General features: G+C 48.6%; 1 protein-coding gene and 1 long non-coding RNA gene across 12 annotated transcripts; one reads left to right on the top strand and one right to left on the bottom strand.

Annotated features, from left to right (window-relative positions):
* Nucleotides 1-82: 82 nt before the first annotated feature.
* Nucleotides 83-7,548, bottom strand: LOC112667109 (uncharacterized). Its single transcript, XR_003141052.2, has 3 exons — nucleotides 7,243-7,548; nucleotides 1,477-3,018; nucleotides 83-206 (listed from the first exon to the last, which is right to left on the bottom strand). It is a non-coding gene; the product is annotated as an uncharacterized LOC112667109 (long non-coding RNA).
* LOC112667107 (uncharacterized) lies at nucleotides 1,732-19,699 on the top strand. Of its 11 annotated transcripts, XR_004817559.2 has the most exons (8): nucleotides 8,142-8,402; nucleotides 8,574-8,699; nucleotides 9,088-9,341; nucleotides 10,706-10,917; nucleotides 11,654-11,971; nucleotides 12,103-12,179; nucleotides 12,759-12,903; nucleotides 13,560-15,321. XR_004817559.2 is itself a non-coding variant. In XM_025458627.3 (6 exons), exons 4-6 carry the CDS (start codon nucleotides 11,668-11,670, stop codon nucleotides 13,785-13,787), a joined length of 609 nt encoding a protein of 202 aa, XP_025314412.1. In that variant the 5' UTR covers nucleotides 1,732-1,807; nucleotides 8,574-8,699; nucleotides 9,088-9,341; nucleotides 11,654-11,667; the 3' UTR covers nucleotides 13,788-15,335. The 11 variants fall into 11 exon arrangements, 5 of the variants coding, with proteins under 5 accessions (XP_025314412.1, XP_025314413.1, XP_025314414.1 ...); XR_007411750.1 differs by lacking the exon at nucleotides 10,706-10,917 and having other exon boundaries at nucleotides 8,144-8,402; nucleotides 11,654-11,927; nucleotides 13,560-13,922; XR_003141051.3 differs by lacking the exon at nucleotides 10,706-10,917 and having other exon boundaries at nucleotides 8,146-8,402; nucleotides 12,756-12,903; nucleotides 13,560-13,869.
* The last annotated feature ends 738 nt before the right edge of the window (nucleotides 19,700-20,437 follow it).

Genomic DNA, 20,437 nt, shown 5'->3' with positions numbered 1-20,437 from the left:
AGGCCTCACAGCTGACCAGTGGCTGCGTCAGGACCCAGCCCAGCGCCGCCTGAACGCAAAGCCCGGCCATTCAACCACAGAGCCATGTATTTTATTTTGGATTCATACAGAATCTATGAAAATGTGGAGAGAGGAACGACCGAAGTTCGTGTCGACTTCATCAGCATAACTGCCCGACTCTTTGAGGCCAGTCTCCCTTTTCTCAACTTTAGGTGAAATAGATTTATAAAGAAAAGGCAAGGAAACAAAGTTAGCACGTGATTATTTCACATCTTTAAAAATAATCACATTGGGGCGCAGCTGGGGGGCTCAGCCAGTTAAGCATCTGCCTTCGGCTCAGGTCATGATCTCAGGGTCCTGGGATCGAGTTCCACACACATCGGGCTCCCTGCTCAGTGGGGAGCCTGCTTCTCCGTCTCCTGCTCCCCATTTGTGCTTGTGCTCCCTCATTCTGTCTCAAATAAATAAATAAATAAATACAGATCTAAATAATAATAATGATCATTTCTTGCGGGGGGGGGAGGGCAGTGCCTGCATGGCTCTGTCAGTTAAGCTTTGGACCCTTGATCTGCGCCCAGGTCTCAATGGTAGGGCTGTGAGTTCAAGCCAGGTATTGGGCTCCGCACTGGCTGTGGAGCCTACCAAACTAAAATGAAATAAAATAAGTGAAAATGATCCCTTTGGCATAACCAAGCACAAAAATGAAAGTAGCTCAGTGGTATCTACTTCTCATCCCTAGTTTTCTGTTTGTTTACTTTTGCTTCATTTCATTTTCATTTTATTTATTTATTTATTTTTTCATTTCATTTTAATGTAAAGAGAAGTCAAAGGAGGATCTGGTGGGGTTTATCCTTAAAATAAGAATATTTTATTCTTATTTATTCTTATTTATTAAATAAGAATGTTTTATTCTTATTTATTAAATAAGAATGTTTTATTCTTATTTATTTTATTCCATATATTTTATTCTTATAAATATAAGAGAGAGAGAGGAAAAGTGGGGGGGGAGAGGGAGAGGCAGGTTCCCCTCTGAGCAGGGAGCAGGTGGCCTGAAGCACCCGGGCGCCCCCCTGGTTTATTTTCAACACCACAAGGCAGACGCCGTATCCAGCTATGCTGGTACCTGAAATGTTCTAGTCGATGAGAATTTTAGGGAAGGGGCAACATTTAAATTTGGACGCCACTTACGAAGGTCTAAGAGGCTGAGCAGTAGGGGACTACTGACAGGTGCAAAGTGGCAACTAGTGAGCCAGGGGAGATTCACAGGACACATCAGAGACCAGAAAACAAGGGCATCGAAGGGACAACAGTACGAGCTCAAAACATGGAGGGATTTGGAAAAAGGAGGAGAAAAAAAAAAAAGAGGTGGGATGAGGCCTTTACACTGAATAAAGAAAAACATGTCATCTAGGGTCAGCCAGATAACGATAAGAAGTGTCATTCTGTTTCCTAACATTACAGCTGTCATTGTATTACCTCATTCTGTGGAAAACTGTGGCCAAATAAGGTATCAATGTGTTGGGAGTTGATATCAAGTGATTTTATATATATGTAATTTTTTTTTTAGCCCTGCAGAAGCATCCTCAGAACTTCCTGCGTTTATTTTCACGAGGTGCGCAGGAGCTTAGCTGGCACTCAGCAAGTCAGAAGAGGGGGGTTTCCATCCAACTTTGATTTACGATCCACAGAGATGCCAATTTCCTGTTTTTGAAGCGCTGCGGAAAACTTTCCCAAATATAATCTGATAGGCAACAAAGCCTCCTAACAGATGTGAAGATTCGAGGAAGGATCCAAAGCACAACGGTGGGTAAGCACTGTTTTCATCTTAAGGAAGGGACTTCAGTGAAAATTGGGACTACAGATATTTTTATGTTTGAGTGTCATTCATCATAATTGCAGGGGAATGGGGAAACTCAAAGCCTGCTTATTTTATAATCCGTTGGTAAAATACTTGTTATTAATCCTGTATGTTTGCTTCTGAGCTCTCCAAGCAGGATAAAGGCACCTTGTCCCCCCCTCTGTCTCTCCGTCAGGGAGTTCTCGAGGGGTCAGGGGTCACAGTAGCTCTTGTCATCCCATCAGGGCCTACAAGGGAGTCTGTGACTTCAGGGCATGGGGGTCAGGGCTTCCTTCAGCCCCTGGCTCTGAATGTGGATGTGGGTACGGGGCCACCATGGGCTGAGGAGCTCGTCTGCCACTTGCATATCTGGGGACACCCCAGAGAAACCATCAGGCTCCCCGGGATGGAGGGTGATGGGGGGGAGAGGGCAGCAAGGAAGGCTCCCACCTCTCCCCGCTGCCCATCCCCACTTCCCACTGTGTTGCCAACCACCCGAAAATCAGGTTACCCCACTCCCCGCACCAGCTAGGACCTGGCCCCCGGTTGCTGAATCTTGCTCTGCATCTCTGAACAATTTCAGACGTGCACTTTCTTGAGCAGAGGAGAGTAAATAAGTAGGTGCTTTATCCAGCCCGGGGCAGGGGCTGCGGGCGCGATGCGGGGGTGCAGGCCCCCCGAAGGCAGCGATCTTTCCTTCCTCCCTCCTTACTTTCTTTGAGTGAACAGCTCACCAAAGATCAGTGACAAAGCTCCCAGCGGCCTGGGAGGGTGATGCAAGGGCTCCAGTGCATTGAAAAGGAACGAGAAGCCTACTAAAGGCTCCCTGTGTCTTCCATCATGAAGTTTTGGGGGGCCACGGTCTCCACCAGGGACCCCAGCCTGCTCACGGCTTGAGCTTCTTTTAACTCCGTACCTACTCACAGTAGGTGCTCGGTAAACGTTTCCTGGATTGAGTCAAATACTTAATTCCTTTTCTTGGGATTGATGTATATTTGAAAACACAAATAATTGGAAAAGCAGTACTGATGGTCTATCTTTCCCCTTGAAGAAGGAATACGTGTCCTGATTTGTATGAAAGTCTTCCTCTTGGCTTTTCCTGTAACTGCTTTCAAAGACAGTCTAACAATCAAAAATTGCCCTTTTGCGGATAATTTCAGCGTCAACAGGTTCTTGATTATCTGGAACAAAGAAAATATGATTTAGGAAACGTTTTGAAGGCCATTATCACCCAAAACACGAAACCCTACCTGACTTTTTATTATTAATTCACCGTGAATGTTCGCATCGTTTGAAAGTTAAAGCCTCGCACCTAAGATACAGATACTATTAGCTTCGTGAGCCCTTGTACTTCTTACATCCTAAGCAACCCAGCTCTTGCCTAAGTGAGTATGTTCTTTGGTCATTCTATGACCTGAGCGTGCAAGTGAAAAATACCCTATTTCTTCAAATTTAATATCAAATCATCACACATAAATTGTGAGACACACTGTCATTTTACGTGCCACTGGAAAGGAAACACGCCTCCGATATCACTGTAGGACATATCTTGACTTGAAAGAAGTTTAGCTGTGAAGAGATATGTCTCAGGAGTGATGATATGAAGTGTCACTTGCCTGCCTAACAGATTTGTCATTCAAGTGCTGGAACCCCAAATCCTTGGACCGTGGAAGGACCACGCACCAAGCACACCACCTGTCACGAGCCTCATCCAATATAAAATTACCAATGGAGTTGTCTTAGGGCTTATGTATTTATTTCTGTATTTAACAGATATTACTTTGTACCTAAGATATGTATTAGAGACCACTCGTGCCTTCAAGGACTTACAGTCTAAAGCACATGACTTAGGGTTAAGCCAGGGGGCAGCTCACCATGGCCCTCAATCCAGCAGGCCTGTTTTTGTAAACTTCTGTTGCAACACATCCACGCAGATTTAGGCATTACCTGCCTTCACGCTATAGTGGCTGTGTAGTGGCAACAAAGACCACACGTTATCTGAAGGGCCTGAAACATTTACCATCTAGTCTTTTAGAAAACGTTGGCTGATCCCTGGTTTAGGCTAACGGTTTTGTACACAGGCCTGGGTCACTTAAAAAAAAAAAAAAAAAAAAAAAAAACAACTTTCACGTTTCCGACAAATAGCCTATCAGTTCAAGCTGGCACAGACTCCAAAGTCTAAAAAGGAAAACGGGAGAGAAAGTGAATAAACAGAGGATATAATCATAAAGAGAACAAACAAAGGGATCCTTGGGGGTGGGGGCTCAGCGGTTGAGCGCCTGCCTTCGGCTCAGGGCGTAATCCTGGGGTCCCGGGATCGAGTTCCGCATCGGGCTCCCTGCGTGGAGCCTGCTTCTGCCTCTCTCTGTGTGTCTCTCATGAATAAATAAAATCTTAAAAAAGAGAGAGAGAGAGAACAAATAATTACTTAAGAACTATCTGCTCTCTTCTCGCTTCTCACATGTGGTCTTCTGAGTAATCCGACATTGGTAAGGAAAGAAAAGACCTATTCGTCTGACAATGTTGCAGTTTATTAGCAACGCTGGCATTCAATTTTGCAAAGAAAGAGTTGAGCACGCGTAGGTAACGTCAGGTATGATGACCATGGACTCGAGCCGTGCCCCAATAATTTACCCATGACACCCCTCGATGCCTGCTTTTTGCGCTGTCATTCATCCTCATTCACCCAATATTTACTAAGCAATTATTATGTGCTAGTTTGTTCCAGCGACGAGGTTTATTGCCATGAACAGAACAAATCCTTTACTTTTATGGAGTTTGAATTTGAGTAGGAAGAGACAAAAATAGGTCAAATGATAAATGTGTACTATGTCAGGGAATGGTGCTGAGCACCGAGCTGAAACTGGGCAGGGTGGGAGAGGTGGGCCGTGCGCAGTCGCCACGGCCATTTGCGACAAACCCCGGGAGAGCAGGATCAAGCCATCCGGAAAGGCGGCCTGGGGGAAAGGATCCGCGCAAAGGCCCTGAGGCAGAGGCATTGCAGGCTGGGCTCGGGAGGCAGCCACGTGGCCTCTGCGGAGGCCCAAAGTGAACAGAACAGGGAGCAAGAAGGAATTAGGTTGGAGAGCATGGAAGGGTTTCATAGGCCGTGCCGGAGACTGCAGGGTCCCTCAGAGGGAGACGAGAAGCCGTCAGGGGATCTGGGGCAGCGGATGGCGTGACCTGACAGCTGAGTGGAGAACCCGCTGATGGTGGTCATGGGAAGTGGGCAAATGGGGGTGGGGGGAGCGGGCGGCTCTTGTACCAATTCAGGCAGGAGAGGAAGGTGGCTTGGGTTAGAACTGTCCTGGGAGGGGCCCCTGGGTGGCTCGGTGTTTGAGCCTCTGCCTACGGTTCAGGCCGTGACCCTGGGGTCCTGGGATCGAGTCCCCTGTGGGCCATCTGCTTCTCCCTCTGCTTGTGTCTCTGCCTCTCTCTGGGTCTCTCATGAATCAATAGATAAAATCTTTTTAAAAATCCCACAAAAACAGTACTGGGAAGGGGCACTGGGCTAGTTTAGCCAGTAGACCAAGTGATTCTTGATGCTGGGTGTCATGAGTTCAAGCCCCATGTTAGTTAAAAAAAAAAAAAAAAAAAAAGCAGTATTGGGAAAAGTGGTGAGACACAGTCAGGTCCTGGATACCTTCCAGAGGTAATGCCTGGAGGATTTGATGGTGGATTGGATGTGAGGTTTTACAGGAAAAAAAAAAAAAAAAGGTAAGGAAATTAACTCATTCCTTGTTATGAACAACTGACATTTCCTTAATCCTTTATAAAACGTAGATAAATGTTATCTTTCGAAAAATAATATGCTAACTTGGTAACATAATCTAAGCAAAAGTATGTGCTGTCATACAGATAAAATTTCAAGACAAATTGTCTAGCCTCCTTTTCCAATCAGCAGCCTTCCTTAGGCCGCTCCTGGGAAGAAACTTGGTTTATTTGTTATACTTTACTCACCCGTGTGGTCTCATGTCCTTTTTTACAGACAGAGATTTCCTATATCTGCAATAGTATCAGTTATCAATGATAATCTATATTTTTCATTAAAAACTACTCCTAAATTTAGCATATTACAGCTTTAGTAAAAGACTATTTTTACAAAATAGCTTACAGTAGTATCCTGTTATTCCAGGTGAAGGGTTAAAAATCTAAATTCCAGGAGTGTTTTAAAAGAAACAAAATTGCGCTACTTTGGGTGGTCTTGGGCAGTGCTTTTGAAACACAAAGGTGCAAACAGTCACCTGGAGATCTTACTGAAAATGCAGATTCTGATTCACAGGTTCGGGATGGGGCGGCCACTCTGCATTTCTACCAAGCTGCCAGCGGATGCAGGGGCTACTGCCCTGGGGTCTCACTCCGAGGAGTGGAGCCCTGGCACCTCAGAACCTGGGCTAGGAGGCGATGAGCTAGAAGATGTCCTCTGTAGGTCAAGTGTAGAAACTAGGTAGGAATGGTCTATTCAAGAAACATTCATTGAGGGCTTGTAGAGGATCCCACCGTGGACTCCATGCTGGGGTTCAGAGAGGGAAGCCAGCTCCACTTGTGATGAATCTTCCAGACTGATAGGGAGCAACTAGATAAATGAGCAATTACAGCAGCCACGGTGCAGTGGCACGTAGGCCCCTCTGGACGGAGGAAGGGTGGGGAGGGGAGCTGTGAGTTCCCTGGGGGGTACACACAAGGAAGAGGACACGGAGGCAGAGACGTTCTGGAAGGAAGTGCAGGGCACAGGCGCAGGCCTGGTAGCTCGTAAATCCCTCTGTAATTGCAAACTGTTGGGGGTGACTGGATGCCAGAGGCGGTGGGGGAGGTGGAGGGGGAGGGGGAGGGCGCCATGGTGGGGAGGCTGGGGGTTGGGGGCTTGGGGCGGGGAGCAGGGCTCTGAGGAGCCGCAGCAGCCCGGGAGCTTCTTTCCGATTTGGGACTTGAACGTACACATTTTTTCTTTTTAAGATTTTATGTATTTATTCCCGAGAAACCCAGAGAGAGAGGCAGAGACCCAGGCAGAGGGAGAAGCAGGCTCCTGCGGGGAGTGGATGCGGGACTCGATCTCAGGACCCCGGGGTCACGGCCTGGGCGCAAGGCAGGGGCCCCACCGCTGAGCCCGAGGTCACACGGGGAGGTCTGCGGGCATCGGGGACCGTGGGGAGGAGCAGACCCGCACCTGCCCGGGCCCCCACGACGCTGACCTCCCAGGACCGTAGTGTCCGCGCTGCCGCAGGTCACGCGCCCGGTAAGACCGTGATGCCCAAATGCAAAAGCACCGCTGCCCTAAAAATCACAACTTCCAAACGGATAGAACAATTCACGGGGATGCAAAGCCGGTCCTCCTGGCTGCCTCCTGCAGGTGCGGGGGGTAAAGAGGGGGCAGGTGCCAGCAGGTGAGCCCCGGGGACCCACACCTGCTGCGCTGAGACCCTGTTGACGCTTCTGGCGCAGTTGGAATCCCTGTGAGTCTCCGGCGTGATGCGTGCACAGGAGGGCAAATAATTCTGATTTCCAACGCGGAAGCCGCCTCTAAATTGGAAGTGAAAGACCAATTCGGCCTCCATTCGCAGAGGAGCCAGTAAAATGAACCTGCAGGCTGGCGGGCAGTATCCCGGGGTGGTGCAATTTGTCAGGGGCCGAGGGAGCAGCGCGGGAGGGGGAGCACCACTGGAGGGGGGGCAGCGCGGGAGGGGAGCACCACGGGAAGGGGGAGCACCACGGGAAGGGGGAGCACCGCGGGAGGGGGAGCACCGCGGGAGGGGAGCACCGCGGGAGGGGAGCAGTGCTGGACGGGGAGCAGCGCTGGAGGGGGAGCACCGCGGGAGGGGAGCAGCGCTGGAGAGGGAGCAGCACGGGAGGGGGAGCACTGCAGGAGGGGGCGCAGCGTGGGAGGGGGAACAGCGCGGGAGGGGGAGCAGCGCGGGAGGGGAGCAGTGCTGGAGGGGGAGCAGCACGGGAGGGGAGCACTGCGGGAGGGGAGCAGCGCTGGAGGTGGAGCAGCATGGGAGGGGGAGCACTGCAGGAGGGGAGCAGCGCTGGAGGGGGAGCAGCGCGGGGGGGGGGCAGTGCGGGAGGGGGAGCAGCGGAGGAGGGGAAGGACTGAGGGAGGGGGAGCAGCGCGGGAGGGGAAGCACTGCGGGAGGGGGGGCAGCGCGGGAGGGGAAGCAGCCCTGGAGGGGAGCAGCCCCGCCCCGGCCCCTGAGGCTCCGTCACAAACCGCTGTGTGGCCCTCGTGGCAAAAAAGCGGCCACCCCGGGCTTTAGTGCAGCAGGGCGGGGCTCAGGCTGCGGAGGGCGGGCGGGCGGGATAAGCACCAGCCGCGGAGGGCGGGCGGGTCGAGGCTGCCTTGCGTTTGGAGGCTCCGCAAAGGAGGAGAATGACAATTTAAACAATCCCAAGCCTCTGGCAGCGCCCCCCCCACCCCCCACCCCCGCCAGGTTGCGGTAACGGCTCCTAGTAAATGGCTTTGCTCTTGCTCCTTTGCTCTGCTTCCCGTAATACCCTGAATCCTTCAGGAAGCAGTCGTCTCCCCACTTTACAGACAAGAAAACTGAGGTCCAGAGCCCAGAAGCGTGTATGCATCGCCCAAGGGTGCTGCTTTTTGATTCCCTGTGTTCGTGGCTCTGACACTTGGTCCTTGCACGCCGCGGGCAGATGCCCACTCGGGAGCAAGCTGGTACTGTCAGAGCATCAGCACACTGAGGCGGCCAGGGATCCGGGTGATTTTACTTGTGTTTCCCCCCAGGTGGCGGTTCCTGCTTCCAGCCGGTGGCTTCCACTCTCCACTTCCTTTGGGAATCGCAGCAGGGTTGGCGAGAGCTGGCGAACAATTTAGAAAGTCACTGTAAAAACACAGCCCTCCGGCAAGGAAGTAAGTAGTACAGAAATATGAGGGCACAGCCGGTGGAAGTATCTAGAACACGGAAGGGCTGGGGGGTGGCCCAGTGCAGGGCATTGGGCCGCTGCCAGGCCCCACTGTTCTACTTCCCTACCCCCAGAGGAGGGGGCCCTGAACACAGCCCCCATCTCCCAGGGGCCACCCTGGACTCGGACTCCCCTGTGGGTGGCAGGAAGAAGGGGGGGACTGGGGCGTGGCCCCGGGGACCTGGGCTCCCTGCATGGAGCTTGCTTCTCCCTCTGCCTGTGTCTCTGCCTCTGTGTGTCTCTCATGGGTAAATAATCTTAAAAAAAAAAAAAAAGCGGGGGGGGGGGGCATGTGGTCTCCAAAGCCATAAGAGCCCTTTTCCTTCTCCGCTCAGGCTTTTCCGGGTTGCAAACCCTTCTTCTAGACCTTCTAGAAAAGCCAGTAACCAGCGCCCTCCCCGAGTCCTCACACTTAGCACAGTCCTTCCTCCGTGTGTCCTGGACACCTTGGGGTCCCCCACTTCAGGCACAGCTGGCTGTGAAGGGCCTTTGTCGATGTGAACGTGCAGCAGCAGCAGCAGCAGCCTGGGGGTTAGGACGCTGTCCCTCCACGCGGGGGGCTTCGACCTGACCGCGAGGGGCCTTAACTGTAAGTACAAGGTTGTGGGGGGGAGAAAATCCTGCCTCAAGGCCGCCGTGTCACCTCCTGCCTGAGCTCCCCGCTGCCAGCCTGCTCTACAAATGCCAGGCTTGAAATACAACCTACAAAAAAGAAAAGAAAGAGGGAGAGAAAGGAAAGGAAAGAAGGAGAGGAGAGGAGAGGAGAGGAGAGGAGAGGAGAGGAGAGGAGAGGAGAGGAGAGGAGAGGAGAGGAGAGGAGAGGAGAGGAGAGGAGAGGAGAGGAGAGGAGAGGAGAGGAGAGGAGGAAGGGAGGGAAGGGAAGGGAAGGGAAGGGAAGGGAAGGGAAGGGAAGGGAAGGGAAGGGAAGGGAAGGGAAGGGAAGGGAAGAGAAAGACCCTGTACAGGTGCACGCGTGCTTCTTGCCGCCCCCGCCCCGCGGGCCTCTGTGTGGGGAGGGAGGGCCCGGTGCCACCTCCACCGCTGACGCATCCATGGCCCTGTCACGCGTGCAGACACACCAGGAAGATACGGGGCCCAGACACGTGCAGGTAGGTCTATGCAGTCTGTGCAGCCCAGCCTGGGCGGGGGGTGTCCGCTGGCCGCCCGGCCACCCCGGCCTGGGGGGTGCCCAGCGCAGGGACCCCGGCCTCGCTGCACAGGCCTGCCTGCCTCCGCCCGCACCGTCAGCTCCTGAGCACCCCCACGCAGGGTGTACGAATCCGGGGGACGCGGCCCTGCCTCCCCCTGGGTTCCCACCCAGAGTTCCCAGTCCACGGTGTGGCGCCCACCCAGCTGGTCGTCGCAGCCACAGGGGAAAGGGCACTGAGGCGCCCTCCCCGCCATCTCCGTGTCTCCGGGTCATCACCGAGATTTTCTTAAATATCTCTCAAATGTGCCTCTCCATCTTCCCGCCACCGCCCCGGTTTGGACGACCGGAGGCTCGCATCTAGACCATTCCAAACTGCTTCCTTCGCTACAAAGACGCCAGAATCCTCTTTTCAAAATGCAAATCTGAGCATCTTCTCTGATTAAAATCCTTTAGTGGGTTTTCTTGAAGGGAAAAGGCCCTCCCTCCCCCTCTGGGTCACCCCGCACCGCGCTTCCCTTCCACCCCGCCGAACACGCTGGCACCCCCACCCCGGGGAGGGGACTCGCCCTGCCATCCGTCCTCCCTCAATGTCTCCGTCTCCCTCCCTGGCTTCATGGCCTCCACTGGGGCCTTAGGTCGGCCTGCTTAGGTCCTCAGGGAGGCCGATGCCGAGACGGATTGGGAAGGGCAGGAGATTCCCGGGGGAGCTTCTGTGAGGGAGAAAGGGGAGAAAAGCAGGCATAAAGTGGAAAAGCTTTTTTTTAAAAAAAAAGATTTTATTTATTTATTCATGACACACACAGAGAGAGAGATTGAGAGGCAGAGACACAGGCAGAGGGAGAAGCAGGCTCCCTGCAGGGAGCCCGACGTGGGACTCGATCCCGGGTCTCCAGGATCAAGCCCTGGGCTGAAGGCAGGTGCTAAACCGCTGAGCCACCAGGGCTGCCCTGGAAAAGCTTTTTGAGCAGAACAAGGGTCTGACATCTGTGGAAGAACAGAGGGAAGGAAAAACTGGGTAAGAATATTCTCGAACTGCAGTGTAGCGTCTGCTCCGAGAAAGCCTCAACCAGGTCACCAGGCCGAGCGGTCTGGGGAGTCAGGGGCCTTGGCGTGAACATTAGGTTGGATCCCAAAGGGGCAGCAGCCGGAGGCCGTCGGCCAACTGCTCTTCCTTCAACGAGCTCTCTCTCGAAGGGAGTGCGACGTGCCGTGCCTCTACGACAGCCACAGATCTCTGTGCAAACTCTGTGCATTTTTCGGCAAAAAAATATTTTCCTGTATCAAGGTTGATTCCTCAGATTATTATAGATTACCAGAGCAAGATAGACCAACATTTTAAAGATTCTTGACTCATCACAGATTCCCAATCACAAATAAATAAATAAATAAATAAATAAATAAATAAATAAATAAATACTGAATTACTTTCACTCTCCTAGGTTTAATAAGATACGAAATTGTACCAATATATTTTATGACATTTTGAAGAACAAAGTTAGAAGGAATGTTAAGGGAGGGGAGCCTTTGGAAGTAACAATAAATTGAGAAAAAGAAAATTTAGTAACCTATTTTCTAAATAGTCTGTAAAATATCAGTTTGATTGCAGAAATAGGAGAGTTATAAATACATGTGGTCGCTGTTAAACGGAACTCCTCTCTTTTCCATTCAGTTTGCCTTGTAAATAACCACCCCAAGCTAGAGATTGACACTGACTCCGAAAAAATAACTCTTATTTTATGTTTCTTGAAAAGGTGAAAAGATAAGTATGACACAGTTCCTACCCTTGGGAAGTTCACATCCTAGCCAGAGAAAAAGACTTGTAATAACGGACCACATACCACCACCCGGTGCGGATTATAATGAAGTGAACAGAGACGAGAGAGGACTTTATTCAGCCACCATGGAGAGAGAAAGAAGAAACCGATTCAGACAACTGACCTACGAACTGGACTTTGAGGAACGAAGAGGAGTTTTCCAAACGGAAGATATTACCAATACAGGATTCGTGCTTGCAGGGGCGTGGAGGTATGACAGTGCGGACAACGTTAGAGGCAGTGATCGCACGCAAGGTTGGTGTTAAAGACGGGGTATCAGGGCTTGTCCTGGCGTGCTAAGGCATGTGTGTTCTCCTCTGTAAACATGGCAAGGGTGGAAAAGGTTTTCAAGGTTTTTTTTCTTTTTCTTTTTAATTGGAATACAGCTGCCGTACAACACTACACTGGCTTCAGTGTAGAACAGAAGTTCAACAATTACATCCTTTACAAAATGCTCATCTCGGTAAGTATAGTTGCCATCTGTCACCATACAAGATTATTACAATATTATTGACTCTATTTCCTATACTGTACTTTTTCATTCCTGCCTGTACCACACTTATTTTATTTTTTTTAGAGATTTATTTCATTTATTTATGATAGACATAGAGAGAGAGAGAGAGAGAGAGAGAGGCAGAGACCCAGGCAGAGGGAGGAGCAGGAGTCCCGACGTGGGACTCGATCCCGGGACTCCAGCAACATGCCCTAGGCTGAAGGCAGGCGCTAAACCGCTGAGCCACCCAGGCATCCCCACACTTATTTTATAAGTAGAAGTTTGTACCTCTTTTTTTTTTTTTTTTAAGTTTGTACCTCTTAATCCCCTCCACCTGTTTTCCCATCCTCCGCCTTCTCCCTTTTGGCAACCATCAGTTTGTTCTTTGCATTTACGAGTCTGTTTTCTTGTTGCTGTTAGTTTGTTTTGTTATTTGTTTATTCACTTGTTTTTTTTAAATAAATTTATTTTTTATTGGTGTTCAATTTACCAACATATAGAATAACACCCAGTGCTCATCCTGTCAAATATTCACTTGTTTTTAAGTAGGCTCCACAGCCAGCATGGGGCCCAACACAAGGCCCGGACTCATGACCCTGAGACCAAGACCCGAGCTGAGGTCAAGAGTAAGACCAACTTAGCCAACTGAGCCGCCCAGATGCCCCTAGATTCCACATAAAGGTGAAATCATATGGTACTTGTCATTCTCTCTGTGGCTTATTTCATTTAGCATAACGCCCTCTGTGTCCATCCACGTTATCGTGAGTGACAAAATCTCGTTCATTTTTATGGCTGAGTAATATTCCATGTGTACATACATTTCATCTTCTTCATCCATTCATCTATCAATGCACACTTAGGTTGCTTCCATATATTAACTATCATAAATAATATTTATGATTTTTGAGTAGGGAAATGTCATATCCAGAGCTGTGTTTTATTTTATTTTATTTTTTGGTTTAAGATTTTATTTATTTATTCATGAGAAACATAAAGAGAGAGAGAAGCAGAGACAGAGGCAGAGGGAGAAGCAGGCCCCATGCAGGGAGCCCGATGTGGGACTCGATCCCGGGTCTCCAGGATCACGCCCTGGGCTGAAGGCAGACACCAAAACGCTGAGCCACCCAGGGATCCTCTAGAGCTGTGTCTTAGAAAGATCATGCTGGCAGCAAGGAGGAGGGATTGGAGATGAGACTAGAGGCAGAGAGGCCAGTTCAACTATTGCAATAGTCAAAGTCAGGAAGTGTCACGGGCATGGGGATAAATCTGAGAGCAGTAGCAATGGGAAAATGTGAAGATGGACAGAATCAAGAAACTTTTGGAATATAAGGTCTAAGTCTTGGTCTCTAGGTTCCGTGGTTCAGCCTTTACGTGGAGTACACACAGCTGATATCCCGGAAAACAATACCTGGAGAAGGATCATCTTTCCGAGATACCATGAAAGCATCTGACAGCTTGTCTTCAGCTAGTCCAGGCCTTACAAGAGTTAACGTAATCTTCCTGGTTGACGCCAATAAACATCCTCAGATCTTACAATGGTCCATTGAACATTGGGTTCATAGCATGAAATCTTTTTAATGATTTATTGGATTTATTAATTTTTGGAATAGGATTCTTGTCATTTTCATAAATAGTTAGCCGAGGTATGTTGTAATAGGAAGAGTGAGAAGTGGACACGATCGTTCCCAAATGTGGAGCATCTGGCTCTCAAACCAGAGTTATTCTTCACCTCTCCCCGCTTTTTGTTCCAAAGATGTCATTTCCTTCTCATTTAGGTATATGATTCAGATTCAGCCACTCTGCTATTTTCAAAACGAACAAAATTAATCAACTTATTCCAAGAAAAGAATCTCAGAATGAGATTATGATCTAGAAATTATGGTCAAATTATGTGACGGCGGAGCTCAGTTAAATATGACCCGTGGTCATTATCATTAAGCAGATTGTGTGGATGGCAGGGACACCCCACAAGAGATGGCTTTTTAGAAAGCGCAACAAACATGGAAGACTCAAACCAATGGTTTTAAGGAATCGCCCACCCTCAGCTTTGAGGAGCTTTTTATGGGTAATAGAGATACATGCGTCGTTCCACCGCACATTTGCATATGTGATCGCTGACGGACACCTCTACCTGGGGTGTCTCACTGGCCTCCCAAAGTCGACATGGAATCATTTTGCTCCTAGGGTCAACTCTTCCTACCATATCATATCTCTGTGACTCCTGACAGCCCATCCCTGGCAGCCCTCATCCATCTTTCTTTTTTTTTTTTCCTCCCCCACCATACACACGAGTCCATTCCCCAGCTACCCCCTTAGGTCCTCCTATTCCAGCCTCTTCTTTTGTCTTCCTACTGTCACCAGGAGGTTTTTGTTCCCGCTTCCTCTCCCCTGGAGGAGCCCTCTAACAAGCCGCAGCCTTCAAATCTCCTCGTATTCCTGTCCATTCGGTTTATGGTACCCAAATTAACCTTTCTAAAGCAGAGCTTCCAAGGCAGAACTTTAGAATGTTCAAAAATGGTTTAATGGTTTTACTTTCTCTACCAAATAAATTCCGTACTCTTTAGTCTGATAGTTTCAGGCCCTGCAAGTCTGGCTCCAAACCACCCCTACCCCCACCCCCACCCTGAATGTGAACCCAAAGTGCACAACTATTTATGAGTCAGATCCTACAATCCTTTCTGGATCCATGACCCTGTTAAACCATTACTCTGCTGAAAATTTTTCTGCCCTCTCCACCCGTCAAAATCTGTGAACTCCTTCCATGATGTAATGTTAACAAAACAAAGAAACAAAAAGAATATATTCTATATTATACACTGATACAATCATACTCATTATTCTCTCTCTCTCTCTCTCTCTCTCTCTCTCTCCATTTATCTACCCATCACTCTATCTAGAAAAAGGAAATCAGGTTTTAAAAGATATATATCAAGTTGTTAAAAGGAGACTGCTCTCTGTGGCACAATTCTGGGTGGATTTTCCCCCCTTTTTATTATTAAATTCGAATTTTTCTGCAGAGAACATGTATTATTTTAGTAAGAAATATATCGGGTTTTTTTTTTAAGATTTTATTTATTTATTCATGAGAGATACAGAGAGAGAGAAAGGCAGAGACACAGGCAGAGGGAAAAGCAGGCTCCATGCAGGGAGCCCAACGTGGGACTCGATCCCTGGTCTCCAGGATCACACCCTGGGCTGAAGGCGGCGCTAAACCGCTGAGCCACCCAGGCTGCCCTATATCAAATTTTAAAACAATAATTTAAATGGAAAAAAAAAAAGCCTGTCCACATTTTAAGGCATTCCTCACATCTAACCTTTTTACTAAACTTTCTTTGATGATTAAAGGTGTATATATGAGCACCCCTACTTCAACTTGCTCTGCACACACCTACACATACACATACACAGAGTCATTGAAAAGTCACAAGAAAGAGCATAAGCTTTGAAATAAAAAAGAAAAAAATCACTTTTGGGTTTTTTAATTTTTTTTGGTGGGGGGGAGGTGTCATGTAGGTTCCATGCTGAGCGTGGAGCCCAAGGCAGGGCTTGAACTCACAACCCTGAGATTAAGACCTGAGCTGAGATCAAGAGTCAGACCCCTAACCAACTGAGCCATGCAGGTGCCCCAGATTCACTTTTGATTGTCACTTTGGATCCATTCCTGACCCCACTATTCCACACCTTGCCCACTGGGGCCCCAGTGACACCACCCACGGTCAGGCTCAGCCTAGTTGATCTCACCATCGCCACGGGCAATACGGTGCAGCACACTGGCTTTTAATTTTACAATACTGTACATTTTAAACGGATAATTGTTGATCAAAAAAAACATTTAAGAACAAACTTTTGGTTGCACTTCCAGTTAAATAACAGCACTCTCCCGCCGTGCCCCTGCCTTTAAAAAAGAAAAGAAAGCCTGCAGAAGAGAGAAGAGCATACATTTCCCTTAGCGAGGGTCCCCTGGCACCCTTACCCAACACCTTGGTTGCCTTGACTTACCCGACAGTACATAATTCCCTTCCAGCTTTACCTCTGTTTGTGGGGACTCAAAGCCCCCCCCCCGCCCCCGCCCGGCCCGTATTTTGGATTTCCCCATTGTCTTCAATCAGTGACAGCTCTCAGTTGTCAGCACCTTGATAAATCTGGCCACTGGGAGTTTCTTGGAGGGAGGGAAGAGTAACTAATAGGGATATTTCTACAACTTTGTCTTAAGTGTTTTGGTGGCAGAAACCACAATTCCCAGGTCAGCTCTTCAGTCTTTGTGGCTCTGTCCCTAAGAAGCAGCCCAGGAGAGCGGTGCCCGATTCCCTTGCTTCATCCAGCCTCAGCCTTAGCTTTTTCATCAGAAATCAGCTCTCTTGGGATCCCTGGGTGGCTCAGCGATTTAGCACCTGCCTTCAGCCCAGGGCGTGATCCTGGAGACCGGGGATCGAGTCCCACGTCGGGCTCCCTGCATGGAGCCTGCTTCTCCCTCTGCCTGTGTCTCTGCCTTTCTCTGTGTGTCTCTCATGAATAAATAAATAAAATCTTTAAAAAAAAACGAAAGAAATCAGCTCTCTTGAATATGTATTAAAAACACTCCATCTTTGCCTCCATTTTCATAGAAAGTTAACTTCTGAAAGCAAGAACATTTTTTGTTGGTACTTTAAAAAGCTAGTTCCAAATTGCATTTAGCTGAAGCCAAAGGTAGCATTCAATTTATTTAAATGCAATTTCTTATGAGTGTACTTGGAGAGAAGGTCAATAAAAGAGTGCCAGGAGAATTTCCCTCATCTCCATTATGCCTGCTTCCCTTTGCCCACGCAGAAGTCAAGAAATTTCAAGCAGTAGGACAGAATGTTCAGCTTTTCAATAATTAGCTGAACATAACCTGGAAATAAAAAAGGGAGGAAAAAAAAATAAAACGACTCTTCCAAAAAACAGAAATAGTACACTTAGGCCCCTCAGTACGGAGTCCCAGCTGAACTACAGTCTGAGCTTGGACATTTGGCTGAAAAAAAAAAAGTTGAGACTACATACTGAAGCATTTTCTATTAATTATAGTATTTAAAATACACACATATCTTATTTCTATATTTGAACTTCACTTTTTTTTTTTTTTTTTTTTTTTGCTTCCTAATATAGATGACTTGGTAATACATAGTTTAAGTCGCTTGGTAGTTGCCGGTTGTTTTTGCCTTGTTCCATTCTTTTCTTCAAAATCATATCTTTTCCATCAATTGGAAAATTATATCAATAGCTTCATAGCTGATAGATTATAAATTCTTTAAATAAAAAAATTAGTTAAAAAATATTTTTTTAAATTTTATTTGCACAAGCAGGGAAAGTGGCAGAAAGAGAGAGAGAGAGAGAGAGAAGCAGACGCCCACTGAGCAAGGAGCCCAATGTGGGGCTCGATCCCTGGATCCTGGGATCATGACCTGGGCTGAAAACAGATGCTTAACTGACTGAGCCACCCAGGTTGCCCCTAAAAAAAATTCATTTAAGAAGAGAAGACCAAGATGTACTTAAATTATAAGAATAATAGAAAGTTGTATTTCTTCAATATGGGAAAAAAAAAAACAAGGTGGTGTACACTTTACTGGGAACAGTGAAGCCTGGGACCTATGTACTTAGGGTACTTTAGTTTAAAGTCTATGCCAGACCAATTCTCATCTTTAAGTTCTCCTAATGACAAACTCAGATTTTAGTAATTGTTTAAAAGTCCCAAAAGGAATATTGGGGGCGCTTGGGTGGCCCAGCTGGCGAAGCATCTGCCTTTGGCTCAGGTCAGGATCCCCGGGTCCTGGGATGCAGCCCCGCATCGGGCTCCCTGCTCGGCTCCCTGCTTGGCTCCTTGCCCTGCCTCCACCCGCCACTCTTCCTGCTTGGGCTTGCTCTCCCTCTCTCTCTGTCAAATCAATAAATTAAATCTTTTTTTTTTTAAAGATAAACTTCGAAATCCAAGATTGAAATTAAGGGGGTACAACTTCATGAGGAATCTGGGATAGCTCTGGAAAGAGGAGAACACATTACAGAGTTTTAGAAGGTTTTGTTCCTGTGACTATTTAATTATATTATTCGATTCAGGAAAACTGTAAGAGAAGGCAGGAGTGAGACTTGATTTTCCCAGCTGCTTTGTCGGGAGTTGGGGTCACTGAGCGTGAGGAGCCCCCCTTCCCTGAGCCGCTCACTGGCAGGAGCAGGTTTTCCTGCGAGGCTTCAACGGCGCTGGGGCCCACGGACAGCCGCGGAGACCAGGACCCGTCAGGTGCTCCCGGCCGATGGCCCGCGCTTACAGCCCTAAGAAGCTCTTGGGGACCTTAGGAGATAGATCCCCGCCAGCGCTTTTGGGTAGCGACCGAGTGCCCCATGCGGTTCAGCAGCAGGATCCAAACCTGGGGGACACCGCAGGCGCCAGTGCTCTGGGGTTGACCTGCTCCCTCGTCGGCGACGATGCATTTTGCCTCCCCAGCCCTGTTTGTTCACCTGCAGGTGACACTGGAGGGACGCGGTGATCGCGGCCGCCTGGCAGCTCTAACCTGGGACCAGGGCCCGGCGACGCTCTGCGGATCGTGTCACAGGACCAGAGTGAGTGAGCGGTGACAGGGAAACGCATCGGAAGTCCCCTAACCACTCGTGTTCTCCTGCAAGGACGAAGGATGGATGTTAGGGCGCCTGGGGGGCTCCGTGTGCCTCCGGCCCAGGTCATGATCCAGGAGCCCCCCGGGGGGCTCCCCTGCTCCTCACCCGCTCTGCTTGCTCACTCTCAAATAAATACATAAATCAAATCTCTAAAAAACAAAAAGAACAGATTTTAAGTTCACAGAAATTAAACAGAAATGGCTAAACATAGGAAAAGATGCTCAGCTTCATTTCTGATTGATTGATTGATTGATTGATTCATGAGAGACCCAGAGAGAGGCAGGGACACAGGTTCTCTGCAGGGAGCCCGACGTGGGACTCGATCCGGGATCTCAGGATCACGCCCTGGGCCGAAGGCGGGCGCCCAACCGCTGAGCCACCCCGGCGGCCCCCTTCATTTCTAATTTTAAGATGCAAATAAAAACAACGGTATACCACTTTCACCCGTCAGATTAGGAAAAATGAAAGATGAAATGTTTTGCCACCCGGGGGTGACTGAGTGGCGGGAAACTGGTCCTCTCTTAATGCTGTTGGTGTGAACGAAGCAGGTGCAGCCTCCTCAGAAGTCACTCGGCCCATCAGTGGCCAAATCAACCCAGTTTCGTGCATTTACTCGCCGAGCAAACAATTTCACTCCTAAGGATTTAGCTTACAGATATACTTGCAAAAGCACGCTCAGCTGTGTGTACAGGAATGCTCAATACAGAATTGTTTGAAATACAACCGTGAATGTAACATAAATGTCCATTAAAGGGAAAATGGTTAAATAAATCATGCATAGTGCATCATCCATTTAATGAGATATTATACAGCTCTAAAAAAAAATCTGTGCTGAAATGGAAAGATGCTAAGAATGTTATTAAGCGTTGGAGACGCTTATGCATATCCTATACTTTGTTTAAAAATAAAGGAAAAATTCAATATTTGTATATCAATTTTCTAGAAACCCTCTAGAATGCTGTACAATTTGGGTCACCCTAGGGACGAAGGATTTGGTGGTCAGGGGATGAGAGACAGATCTTTCCTTCCATTTTATAAATTCATTTTATCATGGTCATTTACATTTATAATTTTTTAAAATATTTTATTTATTTATTCATGAGAGAGGCAGAGACACAGGCAGAGGGAGAAGCAGGCTCCCTACGGGGAGGCCCATATGGGACTCGATCCCAGGACCCCGGGGTCATGCCCTGAGCCAAAAGCAGAGGCTCAACCACTGAGCCACCCAAGGGCCCCTACATTTATAATTTTTTACAAACCTACTTAAAACAAGAAATAGCTTTAAGAAACTGTAGGGAAGGAATACCACGGAACGACAGTGTGTGCAGCCTGACGCCTGGGGGATGGCACCCCGTGGCCAGCCTGCACCGTGGCTGTGGGTGTGGAGATTACCAGACCCGTGGAGTGAGGACGCTGGTTCACGACTGCTCTTTTCACCTGCCCAGAATCCCCTTCCCCTTCTTTGGGTAGCAGGACTTACTTTGTGGGGAAGGGGGACCACCGTCCTCCCACCCCTCAGTCCCTACGTTGCAGGTGCAGGCTGGGGAACTGGACATTTGGCTCCAATTCCAAGTGTGGACACTGAGCCTGGCCTGGCCAGGAAC

This window comes from Canis lupus, chromosome 7 (genome assembly GCF_003254725.2).
Source record: "Canis lupus dingo isolate Sandy chromosome 7, ASM325472v2, whole genome shotgun sequence".
In the NCBI taxonomy this organism is placed as follows: Eukaryota; Metazoa; Chordata; class Mammalia; order Carnivora; family Canidae; genus Canis; species Canis lupus.
Note: the sequence above shows the minus strand (reverse complement) of the source record. Positions and strands in the feature narration are given on the sequence as shown.